Consider the following 21,424-nt stretch of genomic DNA (forward strand, 5'->3'; position numbering starts at 1 on the left):
AGGAGGAGAGTATGTATGAGTGTGAATCTGATATTCTCCAAGGTATAAATGTATTCAGTATTATTATTCTAGGTACAGTCCTGGAGGAAAGCATCACTCCACACAAGATCACTGAAAGTCACTGTGGTTTGACTGAAATGACCAAACCAGAATTTTTACACGTTTGCTTAGCCATTAGCTGCTATTCTATTCATTTCAGCCAAATGTGAATGTCAACATGCAGAGACCTGAACTTTGGTGTAATGTTCACTAAACAGCCTTGCATGTTGTGTAACAGCAATTACATGGATGACACACAGTAAACTGACATAGACCTGCATAGTGAGGAAGAGAATGTGAGACTGACAGCTTCGTAAACAGTTGTGAAGGTTTTATTTCCATGTCAAGAAATAATACAGATTCTTCTTATACAAACAGTGACATGTCTGAAGACCTCAGGTGTATAAAAAGAAAGAGGTGGAGGAGAAGGGGGGGTGAGAAGGAGGGGGTGTAAATGAAGTAGAGGGAAGGCAGCAGGGCAGGTACAACAAGCTGGATAAAACCTGTAATTATTAACCTACGGAGTTTACTTAGCCGTTGACTCTCTCTCTCTTTCTTGCACTCTCTTTGTCTTTCCCTCTCTGACACACATGCTGTGTTTGTATAGACTGATAAGCTGAGAGAGAGAGACAGAGAGAGAGAGAGAGAGAGAGAGAGAGAGAGAGAGAGAGAGAGAGAGAGAGAGAGAGAAGGGGGGTTGAGAGGGAGGGAAACAGCCCAGCTAAAAGAGTCAAAACACACACAGGGGTGAGAAAGCCTATGATTGTGTGAGAGGGAGAGCAGATAGGTGCTTAAACACACAGAGGACAGAAAAAGAAGACAGAGAAGAAAACTCGGTGGGACAAAGAAAGGAGAGAAGAAGAGGAAGAAGAAGAAGAAGAAGAAGAAGAAGAAGAAGAAGAAGAAGAAGAAGAAGAAGAGAAAAAGCAGAGAAAACTCACTGTGAGTGAGAGAGGAGGAAGAAGAAGTGTAACAGGTTTTGCTGCTGTGCTGGATCATCATGTCTCTGAATGGGAAGGTGGCTCTGGTGACCGGGGGGGCTCAGGGCATTGGGAGGGCTGTGGTCCAGTTGCTACTACATACCTCAGCAAAGGTCAGTAGTGCCCAGTCTGCTTTAGCTTCATCACTTTAAGGTTAGAACATATATTTTATTGCTCTGACACTGTAAATGCTCAAATTAACTCAAAGTGCTTTAACTTTTGCTTTTTTGTTGAGGTGTGCATGGACAGCTAAAACTCTTACATTTGACACTTATGACTAGTCTCTCCACTGCACAAATACAACCTGTTCTCACCTGGAACTGTCTGCATTTCTGCTGAGGTTTTACTAATTCAGTAGATGACAACACTAACACTACTTAATGTTCTTGTCAACTCTAATTTTATATGATGTTTTGGTTATTTAGCAAACTTGTATTATCTTTGATTTCAATCATGTTTGATATATAGCTGTTTTTAACTTGCCCTTGTAAGGTGACCAGTCAGCCCTTGACTGCAGTGAAAGGTGCCTATAAATAAGATGTATTATTATTATTATTATTATTATTATTATTATTATTATTGTTGTTGTTGTTGTTGTTATGCATGCATTTCAAAGGCAAGAAAATAAATACAAAAAGGCTTTTGAAAGAGGGGTTTCAGTTTCCTTCACACATGTGAAATGAGTGGTGAGATGAACCTGTCATTAGTCTTGCTTTTCAGTTCCTCATCTGAGCAAACTGTTGTTCACAGCCGCACTTGTCAAACCACAGGACTAACACTGTCAGATGATAGAAACTCAGCTCTTCATTCTATTCAAAGTGATCTATTTATTCTATACAAAGTGATCTTCCTTCTTTTGCACCAGACACAGTCTGTGAAAAAATTAATGTTCAGCTCTCTAACAGAGTTGTTTTTGCGGCTCAGGTGGCCATGGTCGACCTGAACAAGACCTGTGGTGAGGAATGCAAAGCACAGTTGGATGTCGAGTTTGGAGAGGGCAACTGCACCTTTATTTCATGTGATGTGTCCAATGGAGACGCACTGAGAGGTAACACTTGGACTGTTTTACATCACATACTATTTGTTGAGTGAGATGATACAAAAACTTTGACATGCTACTAGGCTACACACTATCCGCTACTTATGACTCGTGTAGCCTGCAGCATATGACTGCTCATGAGAAGGACTTTGCTGACTTATATTTCAACTTCATCATGATAAATGAGGAAGTGACTTTAAAAACTACTTTTGGCCACCATTAGAAACTTTTTTTCCTTGAGAGATTCACTGTTACTGCTCTCCAAAATTACAGCTTGTACAGTCCAACAGACTACAACAGAATACCTGTGGACGATGTGCAAACAGCAGGCTCAGGTCACTGTGGTCTTACTAACAGGCTGCACTTGTGGTCCAGATAAGGTTCAGCTTGTCTAGTCTTGCTTTTCAGTTGAATTTTGAGTTAAACATGCCTGCTCACTGCTCTACATGTATATCATGCTAGAGTGTACTAATGCTCTTCACTCACCTTCTGCTTTTCTGCACGTCTGTCACTGCTGTTGTGCTTGCACGTGTGTGGGTGTGTCAGGGTGAGAAACAGAAAAAGCAGCAGATTAAAGTCAGCATAAGTGAAGTGTGTCTCAGTGAGGGTGAGAGAGGAACAAGGTTTCATTGTCTGACATTGAGAAGTAAACCCCTGCAGGCTAACGGCTGTGGAATGCTGCTTGCTTGTTGCTGCTAACTGTGTGATAGTAGTACTACTGTTGACATGGACATAGAGGCTGAGCCTGCACAGAGCCATGTCAGCAGTTAGGAAGAGGCTGATATTAGGGTCAGTGGTAAAGGTGAGGGTTCAGTTTTATGGGTGGGGTTAGTTTGAGATAAATTAGGGAAGTGGTTCTTATCTCCTGGAATAAATGTAAGTCTATGTAGTCTATGTCAAAGAAGGAAGTGTGTGCGTGTGTGTGTTTAGAAGAGATTAATTGTCTCCTCGGTACATTTTTGCAACTGTGTGTATGTGCAGATGAGTGTGTTGAAGGCATGTCTGTTTGTTTCTAATTGTGGGGTGTCCAAGCATGGAATGCGGCAGGTGACGACACATGCAGGTTTTATCACCTCAGGTTTCTCCCTTCAGCTGTATCCAGCCCATCTGTCTGCTCAGTGAGAAGATAAACAACTTGCCCGTGGCTCATTGTCTAGATGTGTGTCCCAAATATTCGTGTTATGCTTTGTCTGTCTGAGGATATTCAGCTGGCATGTCCTAAGTCAGTCTGGCCACATACACAAGGAAACAAACCAGGAGGGGTTTAACCTTGCAGTGAATTTAATCCTCCTTATTGTTAAAAGAACAATGGAATCACATATTTATCAGTAAGATTAATTTCACTTTAAATTTACATTATTCAAAATATGAACGAACATTATCGACCGTGTGAACAATAGTGTTGATGTCTATGTGCTGCGTTGCAGAGATGTCTACTGAAGTTAAAGAGTGTAAAAAATGTGAAGGATAAAAAATGTCAAGAAAGGAAACATTTTTGCATTTATTTTACTTAACAGAAAAATACAAGTGTACAGTCTGAATTCAACCCTCTTTCTCTTACTGAACTAAGAGGAGCATAAACGCCTCATTAACTCATCGTAAAACTCATTTCATTCAGTCTGGACAGGAACTCAATCAGAGTCACCAGAACAGTCTTGGTTTGTCTTTCCACAATCACCTCTGGTTTGGTCCAAATAAATCCTCAGTTCACAGAGTAAGATGTGAAAGTATTCTAGCTCTACATACTGTTTTGACAAGCTCCTGATGTCTGGCCCTCTCTCTCTGCCGCTTTATGCCTCATGTCTCCACCTTCCATATCTTCTCATCCCTGGAGTCATAGTCCTGGTCAGAGCTGCTGTAAATCACCTCCATACTGTATCCCTGTCTTCAAACTCGCCTCCGCCACTCTCAGAGGCTGTGTTCAGTCCCAGTCTGCTGTCCAGATGGGTTCACTGGGAGGTGACTGGGCTGTGGCAGTGACTCCTACCCTTTCATCCAAGGTTGCACTGTGAGCAGACTCCTATGAGCAAATAGGGCCACTTTGCTACATGGCTAAGTGAGCTACTTGCTAACTTCAGTTAAAACCAACTCACTAAAACCAAAGACAGCCACAACAAAAAGGGGCAATTTCAGCTTGTGAGCACATTTCTACTGAATCACACCATGCACAGTCAGATTTTCTTTTTCCAAATATACACAATGAAATGTTCATTGAAATTTGTAAAATTCTAAGAAACATACAAATATGCAGAAATTTTGAGAATATATTGTAGATGTTACTGATAACCACTTTTACTTAAGAAGTGTACAGATGGATAAGTATAATTTGAATAAATTGTGATCTAGAGATGCGTTCTCATCACGTCCATAGCAGGGTTATAGAGACTATTTACCCTATCTTCACAGACCTAAACATCATGTAGGAGTGGATGGTTTGGAATATCAGCTGTGGCTGAAGTAGATGGAGTAGCTCAGCAGACACAGTATATGGTTTTTGAGTAAATAACGTCTGTGTTGGTAATGAGTCTGTGATGGTGTACACTATGTCTGCCTGTGCCCCTCTGTCAACAGTGATCATCATACTGTCACAATAAATATAAAACTGTTGAAAAGTAGGTTTTAATTCTGCTGTGGATTATCAGGAAGTGTCATTTAGCTCACACTGTTTAAGATCCTTGGCTGATGTCTTCGCTGACAGCTTTTTGTTTCTGTGCAACAGATGCATTCCAGAGAACAGTGGACAAGTTTGGTCGTCTGGACATCGTTATCAACAACGCTGGCATCAACAATGAAAAGAATTGGGAGAAGACCATACAAGTCAACCTGGTAGGCTGATGTAATGCCAGTTTTATTAATACAGCCCAAAACAATCACATATCTGCCAGCATCATCTTTCTGTCTCATCTGTCACCTGAACACCAGCATGTGCCTGTCTGGCAGGCAAACAAATGTTTTCATTTTGCAAACGAAATTAACAATTACTTACATTATTAAAATTCATAGCTATAATTGTATTTATTTGTATTTGATAAAAAAATCAGTGGCTAATCCTACTTGTAGTAAACAAGTAAATGGACGAGTTAGATTAGAGTGAACGATGATGGTGTCTTATCTGTGGTGCAATTTACTGAAACTGAGTTTGTCAGCCTCTCATCTGCTGACTGGTGGCCCCTAAAAAAACACAGTCAAGTAAACAAACTAACGTGAAGTTTAACTTATGCTGCAGCTACAGCCAGCTACGGAAGCCGTTCGTGGCAAATCTTGTAGGTTGAAATCAAGATGAACACATTATCAATTAATTTGTTATCACAAGAAAACAATCTTTGTTATATAGAGATAACCAGATAATAAGTCCTTATCATGATATAACAATGCATAAAAAATAAGAAAAATCATGGCCATCGCCGTTTTTGGCTTCCGTAGATCCCTACATGTTAAAAAAATAAAATATTGTGGACCTGTAATTGAGGAATTATGTGGAACTGAATATTGAACGTTCATCCATGAATTACCTGTACTCAATCTAACTGATTTAACAATTACTAATGTGATTGACGTGTTTGTGGTAGTCAGAGGATATGGAGCACTTGGAGGAAACCAGTGTAAAACCTTGCAAAATGCACTCATACGCTCTGGCATAGAAATGACAGAAAGAGTGTATTTGTTCATTACCATTGATTCATTCACAACTTTCAGCTTCCACACTTTTGTAGAACTGTGCTGAGAAAGAGCAGGTTACCTCTATGAGTCGACATGATACAGAATGCTATGGATGGTTGAAAGCTCTGAGCAGACAGGCAGTCAAAACACTTAAGTTGGAATGTGATCCAGATGTGATCACAGGTAACAGCACACCTAAGTACTCAGTACTTAGTAAGACCTGAAAATAGGGCTAAGTGTTAAACTTAATCTGAATAATGAAATTTAATTCTCCCTTGCTTTGCCAGAGTCACCTCTGACAACACAGTTAATAAGAACTGCAGTAGCAGAATCACACACAGGGCCATGATCACCACTGCCTGAAGCGGGTTAGAGAGAAATGGTAGATGTAGGACTCACTGTGGGCCGGTGTATGTATGTACTGTACATGCTCAGAATCCAAATCAACACATTCTATTATCTGAGACCTCCACTAGTGATGACAGACATGATTAAAACAGGAAATGGAGGGCATCAGGAGAGGCTAATCTCTGGCTGGCTACTGGCTGTACTGTTGATAAAAGGGGAAAAAAAAGCTGACTGTTTTCATAACAGTTGTGCTGTCCACAGTGACATTAGCCAACTTTACTATATTCAAAGTTTGCAGTACTCATGTTATCAGGGACAAAATCACTTTGTGTCACTATGGCACTGAAATGTTAGCTTGAGATGGATCATTACCATCTTATTTAAAATAATTTGAATTCATGTATGTCAGCAAACTGACTGTACTTTTTGTTTTGCTTGATGAAAGCTTGATGGAGCAGCTAGTCCCTGTGTCTCTCTTCGACCTATATTTGAAACACAGGCCAATCGGTAGAAACCTGAGGAAGGAAGATATTACAATGGATGCCAGTGACCCAGGCAGTATCTCAGACCATGACAACAACAGGCCCAGTGTCCCATTACATAATGGAAAACATACAGCTCTCTAGTTAATCTGACAATTAGGTACTGGTGTTACTGACTGATTTATCTGTAGCTCGGTGTTGTCAGGCTTCACAAAATGGCAGGCGGGAACCCAATAACACGACACAAAAGAAACAGTTCAGTAACAAAAGAATATCTTTAATTACAGGCGAGGGTCAAACCAGGTAGGCAGTCAGCAGGGCAAACAAATCCAGAGGGAGCAGGCAAGAGGGAGAGTCCAAAGTCCAAAGGCAGGTCAAATCACAAGCAGGCAGGATCAGATTCAGAAAATACAGAACGCTGGAGAGCTAGGTAAACACGCTAGACAATCTGGCAAAGAACTGAGGGAACAGGCTCAGTATAAATACTGAGGGGGCTGATTAGCTGATGAGGAGCAGGTGAGTATGGGGGTGGAGCAGATCAGGTGGATCAAACCAACGGGTAATGCAGAGCAGGGGGGAGAGGCAGGGTCTGAAATGACATGAGAGTTAGTGAGGAGAAAACAGGAAACAGACAGATGAAAAACTAAAGTCTGGCTGAAGTTGTGACAGGTGTTTTCTCTTGGGCAGGTGTTGAATCTTCTCTTATGACTATTCTGCTGACAGTGCTCAGCTTTAAATACTGCATCACAGACACAGACAAACAACTGGCAATCACATATTTATTATGCACAGAGACACTAAGATGTCACCTACAGGTTTCTGAAGAACTAGAATAAAGCTCACAGTGGTTGGTACTTGACATCTTGGCAGTGCCTGATGCCAACAAATCAAAAACAAGCAAAGACATGGAGGGTGGGTGAGTGTTGGTTGACAACTGCTACTTCTGCTGATAATGTATAATGAGGCTGCTGTCAGACTGGAGGCCCCACTGTCCCTAAAAGACCCCAGCTCAGGTCTCTCGGAGCGTTACACCCCATCTCCAGGCAGGCTTATACATGCAAGAAAATGCAAGTCATAGTCCCTATATTCTTCTCACAAAACAAGAATATCTATCGATTCCAGCTAGTGACAGCAGCAACAAAACATTAGAAAACAGGAGTCAAAGTCATTCCAGTTGTTCCAAGCAGAATATCACACCAACTGGCCAAACTTATATGATTTGTATTCATGATCCCCACAGGGTGATTCATCATCCTTCAACCCCCTATCCATTCCTGTACAACCACCAATGTCCCAAAATTTGAACCTCGCCACAATAAATATCAGAATCTAAAGATCAGTGGACAGATGTAGTGAGTACATCTGGGCACTTAAGTAGTCCAAAATCTAATGGTATAAGATTCACAGTCAGTATCTTCCACCACTGAACAGTAGCATTGTTGTACTGGATCTAGATTTATGTGGTCTGAAATAATCATGTCATAAAATACGTATCGTCATTTGCTTGAATTGGAAAAAAAGACAGGAAGAAATCATAATTACAGCTGCTGCTTTTCATCTTGACATAGCAGATATTTGATGGAAAAGTCAAAGCCAAATATGCTGATCTTTGTGAGAAGTGACAGAAGTGAGGACAGATGTTCACAACTATAAACACCTCATTTATCAGTACGGTCACACATTCTTTCCTTTCAGTTTCACATCCTGCCGCAATTGGCTGGTGTGAAGATTACCACTGTGACCAGTTTCTCTCTTTTTCTTTATAGACCTCTGTAATTAAAGGGACCTACTTGGCACTAGAACACATGAGTAAAGAGTACGGCAAGGAAGGAGGCACCATTATCAATGTATCCTCGATGGCAGGTAACACATACATGCATATGCACATATTCATTCATCAAACAATATTTTTTTTTATCACAAATTTGTTAGAAAGATCAGCCTTGGTACTTCTACACAGATTGTACATTGATCAGACTGATTATATAAACATGAAGCAACATTATGTATGAATTCACATTTTGTGTGATTTGGTGCCCCCCACAGTTTCTGAGTGTCATGAATACAAACCCAAGGTTACTGTAACACTCTGTCAGATGTATTCTACATTACATGCTAAGTACAAACCAAACAAAACTCATAACAATGTTTTGTCTTGAAAGCTTTTGTCTTGAAGTAAACTTGTACACTCAGACATTTTGTGCCATGCAGCAGTCAAAGTTTATAAAAGCACAGAACTCTGGGAACAGCACCAATCACAGCCTGATCCAGAGACAATAACACCTGGTTGAAGCATGCTACCATTTACATTGTAAATGTAATGTATGTGTTTTTCACATACATTACTAATTTAAATTTCTTAAATTATTTGAAATAATTTAAGAAATACTTCCAAGCTATCCAGTGAGGGACTTCCTTCATCGTTAGGGCAAATATTGACGTATCTTGGATGATACTCTTAAGTAAAAGTACACTATCTGTGCGGGATACTCCTTTCAGCTAAGTATTCACTCAGTATGAGTCAAACATCAGCTTTTGCCTTATTTCATCTGTGCAAAACTTTTGTAAGATAAACATGTCTGCAGTGACACAGAAATGTTAGTGACACTTCTGGAAGTACGCAGCTTGAGACTCCCCTTACATTCTCCTTTCTCAAGGAAAGAAACCCAGATTTATTTATGTCAAAATGTCAGAGATGATGAATTTCTCCAAGTCCCTGGAAGCCAAACTTATGAAAACAGTTCCCTTCTTCCTTCAGTGTGTGTAATGTGGGACACACAAGACAAAAAACAATCATGACAGGTTGGCAGACATCCACTAGAGCTGAAACTACTGGATCTGGATCATTCTGCACCTCCGTCTCCATCATGGAAAATCTCACACTCCTCTAAAACTTTCTCTTCATTTGTGTTTTGTGCTCTACATACCCACAAACACACACACACACACACACACACACACACACACACACACACACACACACACACACACACACATTTTACTGCTCTTTTATGGTTTTATGTTGTCCTGATGGGCCAATACTTCCTACACCACGTCAGTGAAAACTGTAATCATTTTTCTAAACTCTATATCTTCATCATGGCACCTGTTACTGGGTGGAATATATTATTAACATATTATATGTTGTCCTCAAAGTTGATGTGTTAGAAGCATTAAAAATGGGCAAGCATAAGGATTTGAGTGAGTTTGAAAATGACAAAATTGTGATGGACAACTGGGTCGGAGCACCTGCAGAACTGCAGCTCTAGTGGGGAGTTCTGGTCTGCAGTGGTCAGTATCTATCAAAAGAGGTGAAAGGAAGGAACAGTGGTGAACCACCACAGGGTCATAGGCGGCCAAGGCTCATTCATGCACGTTGTGAGTGGCTGGCCAGCATGGTCTGATCCAACAGATGAGCTACTGTTGCTCAAATTGCTGAAGAAGTTAATGTTGGTTCTGATACAAAGGTGTCAGAAGACACAGTGTATCACAGTTTGTTGTGTATGGAGCTGCAGAGCCTCACACCAGTCAGGGTGTCCATGCTGACCCCTGTCCACCGCCAAAAGCACCAACAATGGGCACATGAGCATCAGAACTGGACCACGGAGCAATGGAAGAAGGTGGCCTGGTCTGATCAATCACGTTTTCTTTTACATCACGTGGGCAGCCGGGTGCTTGTGCGTCATTTACCTGGGGAACACATGACACCAGGATGCACTATGTGAGGAGGGCAAGCCGGTAGAGGCAGTGTGATGATTTGGGCAATGTTCTGCTTGGACACCTTGGGTCGTGCTATCCATGTGGACACATACCACCACCTACCTAAGCATTGCTGCAGACCATGTACACCCTTTCATGGAAACAGTGTTCCCTGATGTGGAGTTCTCAACGGGTCAGGCCGGCCCGATAAACCTGACTGGACCCGCAGGTTCGGGCTGGGTTCGGGCCGAAAAAATACGCAAATGAGCCGGGTTGGGTCAGGCCTCGGGCTTCCTCCTTTATAAAACACATTTCATAAAACACATTTCTTGCAGGTTGTAAATTATATATTGTTTGTTGTGAATCATCGCTGTTCACGTGTGGTGAAAAGTAAGGAGGGCCCACATGACGCGAGCCAGGAGACAGGTGCTGCGTCAACGTCAGCAGCTGTGGGAAAATATATTCGGAGAGACAGAAACAGACGAGGATGAGGTGGACAGCTATGTCCTTCAAAGGCCAACAATGACTGACGACCCAGTTAGCTGCTCAGTTGGCACGACAGGTGCTCTGTGTGCCAGCAGCAGCGAGAGGCTGAACTACGGTTCCTCCACGATGCCATTTAAAGTTAAAGTGGAATGGTTTTGAGTAGCACAACAACATGTTTGAAGTGTTGACTTGGCCTCCAAATTCCCCAGATCTCAACTGAGTATCTGTGGGATGTGCTGGACAAACAAGTCCAATTCATAGAGGCCCCATCTTGCAACTTCCAGGACTTAAAGGATCACTGCCTGAAAGGATTAAAGCAATATTAGCTGAAAATATTCAGACATATTATATGAACAAAACTTCTGCTCTAAATGGCAGACAGACAGCTCCTGTTATCTCCTGGGGAAGAAAACCAAACATAACATCAAACATGAAAGACATCAGCATTCATTTGGAGTTGTGTTTCAATCTTTCTGTCCATTGTATTCACTCTCTATTTGACTTTGTACTGAATTCCAACAAGTCCTGAGAAACAAGATTTGGCTTTGCCTGTCATTTGGTGCTAGGCAGGTAGTGTACAGTGAGTATCTTTTGCATATTCCTACCCTGCTCACCATGACTGATTGGTATGGAGTTTTTCCTATCCAGCGGCCTGATTTTTTTCTCTGAACAGTTAATTGTTAAGTAGCTCCTCTCTGACCAAAAGAGTAAACAGCCCATCAATAACACTGAAGGCAACAGCACTGCTATAACGCTGTGTTCCCTAGTTTACCTTTTAATCTGTGTAAAAAAAAACATTTGCAACTGTCAGCCCACCTTCACTACAATGTGAAGAGAGTTCCAATTAGTCAAGGCATACAGGCATACTGTATGCACCAAGACTGTAGTCTCAAAGTAACCTGTTTTTTGTTACCGTCAGTTCAGTTTCACTTCAGTCTACAAAGTATTCAACTAAATTTGTAAGAACAATGCTTCTCCAGCTCTTTTAATGGAATTTCAATATTTGGGCAGATTACTAAAATGTGAGTATTTTTACATACGTTTCGAGCTGTGTGATGTCGTTGTGAGATTCCAAGGATGTGCTTTGTTCTTGTAGTCAGAAACATCATCATGTAGATCTAGCACAGTAGAGCCTCCAGTAAGAGCAGGCATATGGTAATCATTTCTCACTTACCACACTTCTGATAACATCTGTCTGTGTGTGTGTGTGTGTGTGTGTGTGTGTGTGTGTGTGTGTGTGTGTGTGTGTGTCCTTGCCTTTCCCATAATAAACACGGACTTGTCCAAACACGGTCAAGCATTTACCAAGCATATTGTTTTGGGGGAAAGAATGTGTGTGTGTGTCTCCGTGTCTACATTAAAGTAGACAGTATCACATCATGTGTTCTGAATGGCCTACATCATTAGACTGTGGACGTGGACCATGTGAGACTGATCTAGTATATAGTCCTGTTGGTAGGCTTTTGTCAGTGCTGATTCAACAGTCCTTCAGCCAAAGAAACCATGTCTAGAAGTTCAGATCATAAAGGACATTTATGTTCATTTTATTTCTGCCTTTTAACTTTGTTATCAAGCACAAATGTTAGACTTCAAGGTGAAACTCTCGCCAAAAAGCAACCTAGGCTTTATTTAAGAATGTATATGAGTCAAACCTTCGTGTAAAAGCATAATTACGACAAAAGAGGCACTTTTAAGATTTACCATAGTTTTGTTTTTGGGCAAGCTAATTTTCAATGGGGTGCAGGGGCACTCTTACACTAGCATCAAAATCACTATTTTTAAAACACTAAGAAGGATCAACACAACATGAAACTTTGCTCAGAATATCACTAGGGTCTCTACACATGAACATATGCATTGAAAACATTGTTTACGTACACAGAGTTTACTAAAAAGAAGGTTTTTGAACGACTCACATTAGCTGCTGCATCTCTGGCGCGCCGCCGTCATGGCAGACAAAAAGTGCGACTTAACAGGTAGGAGAGTAATGGTGGACCACCTACCTGTTAGGTCGCACTTGGGGATCGACACTTTTTTGTTTTAAAAATACCGATTTTGATGCTAGCGTAAGAGTGCCCATGCACTCCACTGAAAATTAGCTTGCCCAAAAAAAAATCTACGGTAAATCTGAATCATAATTATGCTTCTACATGAAGGTTTGACTCATATACATTCACAAATAAAGCCTAAGTTGCTTGTTGGTGAGAGTTTCACTTTAAGAGCATTTGGCCAATTTCTTGACCGATATTGGCCCATCACAGAAAGATTGGCGAGTGTTGTCAACAGTGGCGGTTCTACACGGGGGCCTACAGGGGCCAGTGCCCCTATAAAAATATCCCTGGCCCTCAATGTGGCGCCCCTTTAGCTGACTGAATGATAAAATTAAAATTAAATTAATTGATCAAATTATTACGATTTTACGCACTAGCGCCAAAAGCGGAACTAATGTGACTCAGCGTTCTACACGGATTTATTAGAGTGAGGCATCCAAACACTGTGAGTTGAGGGCCATGAGGATGCAGATATACTCGCAAAACAAGCACCCTAGTCACAAACAGTGAACAATATCCCACTAGGGAAAGCAGAAGGAAAGACAATCATTAAAATACAACTGCAAAAGGTTTGGCAGGACTATTGGGATATAAATGAGACAGGAAGACACTTTTACAGTGTACAAAAACAGTTGGGGAAAGGAGGAGTGGTGGGCGGGAGCAGGTGGAGGCGGTCACTACCCGCCTCAAATTAGGGCACACAGAGCTTAATAGCATGCTACACAGAATTGGTAGTAAACATCCTACTGGTAAATGTAGATTGTGTGATCATCCTGAATCTGTGCAGCATGTTCTTATGGAATGCAAGGGATATAAGAGAGAGAGGAGAGCAGCACTGCAAAGGGAAATGATGCAAAGATCATTAATGCAAAGCATTAGGAGGTATGTGAGTAAGTACTTCAGGGAAACAGGGTACAATTAATTGATCTAATTAATCTCTTTTTTAATCTCACCTAAAAATTGCAGAGAAAAGCCCTCAACTTGAGGTATTTTCATTTAAATTCATTACATTATTGTGGCAGATCAATAGATTGATAAAAAAAAAAAGTGGCTTTATAAAGTCATGTATTTGCAGTCCTAGCCATTTACATTCCGCTGTATTAGAAACTAGTCCCAAGTGCTGCCAGCAACCTTTACTTTCGACCTTTTGTCAATCTCCAAATAATAAGAAAATAAAAATAAAATAAAACATCAAGTCCATATAAAGTGCTGTAAGTTAACACATCAAAAAACAGTAAGAACACTTTTCTGAGCAATACCAGTATTGAACCCTGAACGTCTTGCTTTTCTTCCGCTTCAGATAACATTAAATAAATAAAACAGACCCATCAATTACAGTGCTGTAAGTTAGCACATCAAAAATAACATTGTTCATCATCACAGAATAAAGTGCTGAAATAACATCAAGCAATCACTTCTAGCAGGCTACAGATGACGTAGCAGCTATGCTGACCGCATGCTTCTTATTTCTTCTTCTTCAGCCAGTCACTGAGACAGACCAGCTTGGTCACATTTTCTGGGAGCAAGGCTGCCCTTTTCTTTTGCACTATGTGGCCTGCGAGGCTAAACAGCCTCTCACAAGGTATGGAGGTTGCCGGGGAGGCCAGATAATTGTGTGCTAGGTCTGACAGCTTTTCATAGGCTCCTGAGTGAGCATACCACCACTGCAGGGGACTGTCATCAATACTGATGCTGGGCTCTGCTCTGTAGCACTGCAGCTCTCCAGATTCCCTTCCATCTTCTTCCAGCAGGAGAGCACTCCTCCACTTCTTCTGAGCTGGTTCATCATCCTCTGTGGAGGGCTGGAGAGTATCTGCTCTTCTGGGCTCTGCTGCTTGGAGCATGTTCTCCAGACTGGTCCACACCTGAATGAATGAATGAATGAATGAATGAATGAATGAATGAATGAATGAATGAATGAATGCATTAATGAATGAATGAATGAATGAGTAGACGGATAGATGGTCAGGTGGATGATTGTTATTAATATTAAGTGCAGTAGGCCGTTTTATTTCATTTTATTTTCATTTTATTCTATTTTATTTTGTGAAGCACTTTGCATTTCTAATGTGTGAAAAGTGCTATATAAATAAAGTTTGATTTGATAAATTGGACTCAATAGTCCAGCTTATCCTTATAGTCTTTACCTGTTCCTCCTTTTCTCTTGGAAGACACTTCAAATCCTTGAAACGTGGATCCAGTGCTGGACAGCTCGCCGTGCTGCCAGGTCCCTCTGGAAAGCATTCTTGAACTTTTCCACGTAGGCTGGATCATCATCAGTGATGTCCATGACACGGTCCAGATGGCAAAAAGCAGGCAGCACTACAGAGCCAGAGACATAGGCCTCACCACCCAGCAGCTCAGTCACATACAGTACCTGCAGAGGTGGATAAGTTTGAAAAATAAACTTAGCAGGATATTTAAATTTAAGTGTAACTGATTTCCAATTGAATTGTCCTTAGAAGTAACTACCTAATGTTCATTCATTTTCTGATTACATACGTGACAGTAGTTTACTTCATTAAAATGGAGAGGTGTTTATTTGGGCATATCTGCATGGTTCAAGAAGGACTTCCAGCCTCTGCAGTCTCACCCACTCAGCTTCGGTTGGCATGACCAATCTGTGGTTGTTCTGTTGGTCCAACATAGCCTGGACAGCTTCTCGGTTGCATAGGAAGCATGAGACCATTGCAAGTGTCGAATTCCACCTGGTCGGTCCATCTTGTATAAGTTGCTTGCTCTTTTTTCCAAGTACAACTTGTTGTTGGTAAAGTTCTGTAGTACTTGCAGGGCTTTGTTTGAAATGGCCAACAATCTTGCAGCACTTTGCTAGTGCATTGGTAAACCCACTGCTATCGAGGCAGACTGTGATGGTCCTCTGGAGAATGTGAGCATTGCAGGCGATGTGCTCATATGGAAGGGCTCTCATAGCAGCCAGCCTGTTTGCTGCACTGCCTGTACCGATGGTGGATATCTTGTTTTCAATTCCCCAGTCATTTGCCACCTTGATGAACTGTTCGGCACATTTATCAGAAAAGTGCCTGGTTTCTGTCTTCATGACGGTCAGTGCAAACGAGTTGAGTTTCCACTCGCCATCAATAAAGTGTCCGGTCTCCCCCAAATAACTGTGGTTGCCAGCTGAGGTCCAGTGATCTCTGGTTATAGCAACAAAGTTGGGCGAATCCTCAACCAAAATCTCAAGTTTGTTTTTCTTTTCACTGTCATACATCTTGCTGATTTCGGTCATCACTGTGGTCCTGCACGGTGGCTTGTATATCGGGTCATTGGATGCAGTTTGCAACACCTCTGTTAACCCCTCATCTTCCACTATGTTTATCGGCCTGCAGTTCATCGCTATCCACTTGGCAAGAACATTCGTCAGCCTGTCGGTCGCAGGCTTCTCTCCTTGAGTTTAGTTTGGCAAAGACCTTTGCTATGGCTTGCTAAATTGCCAACGTTTTTGCTGCTAACCTTGGCTCTGGCTGCACTCGCAACTGGGTGCTTTGCGTTGATGTGGTAGGCTAAACTTTAGCTGCTTCGGTGGTAAGCAAACTCCTTTTTACAAAGAAGGCATATCACTCTACATTTATCAGTGGTGCCGTCGGGGAGTTTGCGAAAGGTAAATTTCCCATGCATTGGACCGACAACTCTCACATGCGACTCACTGCTCCTCACCTTGCCCTCCCAACTACAATGGGAGCCTATCAGCTTATGTTAAACCGTGCCAAGCAAAAGTGCTCAAATATTCATTAACAGCTGTACAAACCTGTACAATGAAGTATTTTGGTCTGTGTCAATATCACAACCAAAACTAACACTGAACAACACTGGCTCATCAGTCAGTCCTCATTAAATAACTTTTTTTTTTTTAAATATTAGCATGCCTGCCTTCTCTGGCGAAAGGCAAGCCCTTTCCTGGCTGATTGTGTCACCAGCTGTTGAAAAAATCTGTTCGGCTGGAGTGGAGGATGCCTGGACATGTGTAATTAGAGGCCAGATTAAACAAGACAGGGAATGTCCCTCTCCTCTCCCACCACCACTCAGCAGGATTGGTGGAGGTCAGCTCTGGAGGTAGAGCTCTGTAGAGTTCAAGCTCCTTCCGTGCCCTCTCTGACAGGTCAAGTAATGGCGCTGCCTGGTTGGTTTTAAGGGCCAGGTCCTCCTCTGCAAACAGCTCCCCCAGTGCAGAGTTACACATGGAGTGGCTCATAGTCACAGCAATCTATAAAGATAAGTATCAAGGTAAAAATTGAGAGAAAAACAAAAAACAAGTGAGACAAAACCAGAGGAAAGCACTCAAGTACTGATTATCTTAATTAAAAGTGCTTGGGTTTGTCTGATTAAGAGATGAGTAAGTAATGAATGGTAAGTATTATGGAAAGCTTACATGTAAGTAAGTAAGCTGCCGCAGAAGCTAAAACTACCAGTAAGTTAACCACTGAACAAAGCACTGATGTGACTGCGTAGGGTGCCACTGCTAATTTGCTAATTAACGTTAGGTAAAATTAGCGAGCAAGCTATGGTTAGCATTAGCACACATACCTAACATGCCCAAAACGATTTACTTCACAATAAATGTTTTAAAACACAAAAGACGATTACTGTTAACCTAGTAACCAAAATATATTACCTGGAGTTATCGACGGTTGCTCTGTGTCGTCCTGAGATGACAACGCTGGCGTTGAAGCCGGCTTCTTGCTAAACACCATGCAGCTCTCCACTCTGAAGTTCTCTCCATGTATTATCAGATGTTTGATCATGTTGCTGCTGCTCCCGGATTTCCCAAAAATATGCATGCCGCATTTTTTGCAGGCATTAATCCCCGGCCCCACAGGCTCATAGAAGAGCCATACTCTTGACCGTTTAGGTGGCTTTTTTTTTTTTTTTTGGAAAGCTTTAGTGCTGAGAGCTGAAAACTCCACCGCAGCTTCACCGCCCTTCTCTCTCACCCGCCAAACTATTGTTGTCCTTGGACCAATCACACAGTGCATTAAATCAAAGAACGCTTGCGGTGATTGGCTGCGAGCAAAACCATAGAGTCACTTTTTTCTTTATCTGGGAACAAAAGAATCGACTGGACGTATCGTTTGACATGCGCAGTTTCGATACTACTTGGTATTGGGTTGTTTCTAACTTTCCATTCGCAAAATCACAACAAATGACAAACCTACAAAACTCCTCCTAGACAATTTGACCACTTTGCACCAAACTGTGCATGTAGCATCTGTGGACCCTCCTGACAAAAAGTTTTCTTTACAAATTACTCTCTGATTATCACATAAATGTTCAGAATTGTGCAGTATGGCCCGATGAGGCTTTGTGTAAAATTTGGTGCAAATCAGCCAATAGGTGGCGCTCTGGTCGCAGTCTAATTAGAGTGAATGGAAAGTTAATGGGAAAATCTTCAAATCCTCGTCAAAACTCATCAAATTTCGACCTCTTCTTGTGCTTCATGCTTCTTGGTATTATCTAATAGTTTGCTATAGTATTCTTTCCTAGCTATTCTTATAATATTAGTTAACTTGTTCTTATACTTTTTATATCTATTTTCTTCGTCCTTGGTTCTCTGTCTCATACATTCTCTGTACAGTGTATTTTTCTTTTTGCAGGCATTCTGCAAACCCTTTGTGATCCAAGGATGATCAGCATGTTTTAGTTTCCAGTCACAGTCCAGCTCTATGCCTCTGGTCTGCAAAAATGCGGCCACCTGTTGTTCCGTGGAGCGAACATCCAGGTCCTCGGACTCTTCCCCGTTGGTGGTGGCCACCGCACAAGCGTATGACCGGGATTTTATATCGAGTCCAGTGATGATGATGTCGTTCATACTGGTGTATTGCTCCAAGTCGGCAACTCTGTTCTCAAGGAAGACGATTTTCCTATCATTCTCCTCATTCTGAATGCGAAGTGCTTTCACCTCCTCCACCAGCGTCAAGATGCCCTTCTGCTGCAGCCTGACAGCGGAAACTTCTTCAGATAAGAAGTCGAGCGACTTTTTTATGTCGTCGACCTCTGACAGCTTCTGTTGTAATACAGAGCTATTTAACACTTATTTTAATCAAAATAAATATAGCAACACAATTTTACACTTTGTTTCTCTTCATTAAGCCATGTTTGTCATGAGAAAGAAATAAACTCCCAGTTACTCTCTTTATACAGCCTGCATCTTAGGAACTCACTGTAATGTAGTGAAGCTTGTAGTGAAGGCTGCATCTGTGACACCAAGTGGAACTGTGCAGGGTTATGGACTGGTCTTTGCTCTGTGTTGCTGCTGGTAACATGTTTGTTCTCTTGTCTCCCTTTGTTCTTTACAATCAGCCTTCTTACATTCTCCTCATCAGCCTGTCTACACTGCAACTAAACATGGAGTCATTGGCTTCACGAGAGCTATAGCGGTAAGACACACTCACATCATGTTCATGTCATCTTCAACTTTTGTGGAATGGGATGTATTCCAAGCAACTCAAAACTCAGCAGCTCACCTGTTCTTACAGGACGCATCCTCTCAGGGCGACTACGGCGTCCGCATCAACGTCCTGTGCCCGGCCTTCGTCGACACCCCTCTGCTACACTCAGTGGAACACGAGGACAACATGGGAAAGTTTGTCAAGTTCAAGGACGACTTCAGACGCAGCATGACAAAGTTTGGAGTTTTACAGTGAGTTAACTCCCAAAAATGCTACTCTTTTCACATGGTATGAATTCATCATTGTGGAGGGCATATTCAGATGGTCAGATGACTTCCTCATCACACACACACACTAGACATGAGATATACTTACATTAATTTCTTGTAGACTTACTCTAACCCTAACCATAATGAGGAAATACAATTCCCAACCTAACCTTAACCCAAGTGTCACCCTGAAATTGAATGATTCAGGGGATCCAGCATTTAGGCTGCACAAATCTGAAGGACACAGTGTGAGTGGGCTCCCACAAATATAGAAACAACAAACCCAGACAAAAACACACACACACACACACACACACTACCAAAGTAATTAGTGGTGTATTTCCTGTGCAGACTCCCAACCTAAAAATTCAATACAATAACATGCATGTGTATGTGTCTGGGTTTGTGTCTTAACAGGCATGTAGTGGGTGTGTTAGGGTCCATGGTGAATGTGTACGTATTCTCATTACAAGTGAAATGAAGGACAACAAGGCTGTCTGTATTTCATTTGATGCCCCCTGTGTTTATTTCAGGCCGTCGCTGATAGCGGAGGGTATGATGAGATTAATCGTGGACACCACTCTGAATGGAGCTGTGATGAAAATCACCTGCTCCAAGGGAATCCACTTCCACACCTATGAACCCATGTCGGCTTGAGCCTTGACATACTGGATTTTGCTGTGGAGAACAATGCAGCACTTAAACCTGTGTGACTGCAGCAGAAACTGGTTCACAACGCTGCATTTCATATCGGAACATAGTCAGAGCATTGTCCAGATGGAACAAACTGACCTATACAATGCCTCATCATTTATTTACACCTGTCTCAAATGAATGCAACCCAACTAATAATTACACACACTGCCTGATTTTAACAATTATCTTAATAATATGATAATGATAGTGCTGGGCGATATGACCAAAAATGGATAACACGGTATTTTTCAAAATTCTAACAGTTTCACGGTATATGACGGTATTTTTCTGTCATGTATTATCGGGTGTTCACAACATTTTCTACTGGCTGAGAGAGGAATTACTTGCCCCTTCTAGATAGAAAAGGCTGCACTCTGCCGCCCTGTCTATTTAAAGGGGAGGTTTAATATTCCTTCTTTCCCAAAAAGCCTCCACTGGGGTAGGCATAAACATGTGACGTGAAGCAGGAAGTTGGGCGTGAACAGTTACGTACAACATATGCATGGGAAGAAATGTGGCAACATTTGACAGATGTACTTAATTATAGACCCATGGCCCATATTCTCACCTCCTCAGTCAAACACACACTGATGTTAAACCCCCGCTATTAAAGGAAGCGTGCAGCGGAGCGGCTCGCGTTAGCTGCCTCAAGCAACAGACCGCTAACAGGAAGCAGGTCGAATTTGTCTTCAAAATAAGAGCTTTACATTGCACCCAATTGGAGTTTAGAACTGGTTTCCTTACGGGGGGGGGGGTTTAATTTGAAAGTAGCAACCGTTAGTAGCTTGCTCGCTACAATAAGAAGCTGACAGCTGCAGAGTTAGGAACTGCAATATCTATCCTAGCTGTCTTCACCGTAACGTAACACCAGAACACTACTGTTTACCCTCACCACGCCTCACAGTCGCACCATTGAAAAGCATCCAGTCTGAAACAGTGTCGCGCGGTGCAGCGTAGCATTCCAAACGATGTGTAATCAAATACACCAGTACGGCAGTATATTAAAAAATTCATATCATAACAAAAATCTACACTGGTATTCGGTGTGAATCGGTATACCGCCCAGCACTAGGTAATGATGATCATAGTTATTAGCAAATTTATTTTAAAAAGTCCAGTGTTTCCACTGCCAGTCAAGAAATGAATTTATTACCCAGCTGCTTTCATTGAACAGTGTTTTCATATTAACTGTAACAATTATTATTGAACAGCTTGCTTATATGATTTGTGAAAAAAAATAAAAATAAAGGAAAAATCTAATTGTATGGTAG

General features: G+C 41.7%; 1 protein-coding gene across 1 annotated transcript; it reads left to right on the forward strand.

Moving 5' to 3' along the window:
- The first annotated feature begins 885 nt into the window (after positions 1 to 885).
- Positions 886 to 20,609, forward strand: hpgd (15-hydroxyprostaglandin dehydrogenase). The gene is made up of 7 exons (XM_037114240.1): positions 886 to 1,132; positions 1,944 to 2,067; positions 4,778 to 4,884; positions 8,315 to 8,411; positions 19,100 to 19,176; positions 19,276 to 19,439; positions 19,991 to 20,609. Exons 1-7 carry the CDS (start codon positions 1,040 to 1,042, stop codon positions 20,112 to 20,114), a joined length of 786 nt encoding a protein of 261 aa, XP_036970135.1. The 5' UTR covers positions 886 to 1,039; the 3' UTR covers positions 20,115 to 20,609.
- Positions 20,610 to 21,424: the final 815 nt, after the last annotated feature.

This window comes from Acanthopagrus latus, chromosome 1 (assembly GCF_904848185.1).
Source record: "Acanthopagrus latus isolate v.2019 chromosome 1, fAcaLat1.1, whole genome shotgun sequence".
In the NCBI taxonomy this organism is placed as follows: Eukaryota; Metazoa; Chordata; class Actinopteri; order Spariformes; family Sparidae; genus Acanthopagrus; species Acanthopagrus latus.

What these genes read in the sequence shown, in the direction of transcription:
- hpgd (XM_037114240.1), top strand. Translation starts at nt 1,040, where the DNA reads ATGTCTCTGAATGGGAAGGTGGCTCTGGTGACCGGGGGGGCTCAGGGC. An exon ending in CAATGGAGACGCACTGAGAG is followed by an intron (nt 2,068 to 4,777) that starts GTAACACTTGGA and finishes TCTGTGCAACAG; the next exon opens with ATGCATTCCAGAGAACAGTG. An exon ending in ACAAAGTTTGGAGTTTTACA is followed by an intron (nt 19,440 to 19,990) that starts GTGAGTTAACTC and finishes TGTTTATTTCAG; the next exon opens with GCCGTCGCTGATAGCGGAGG.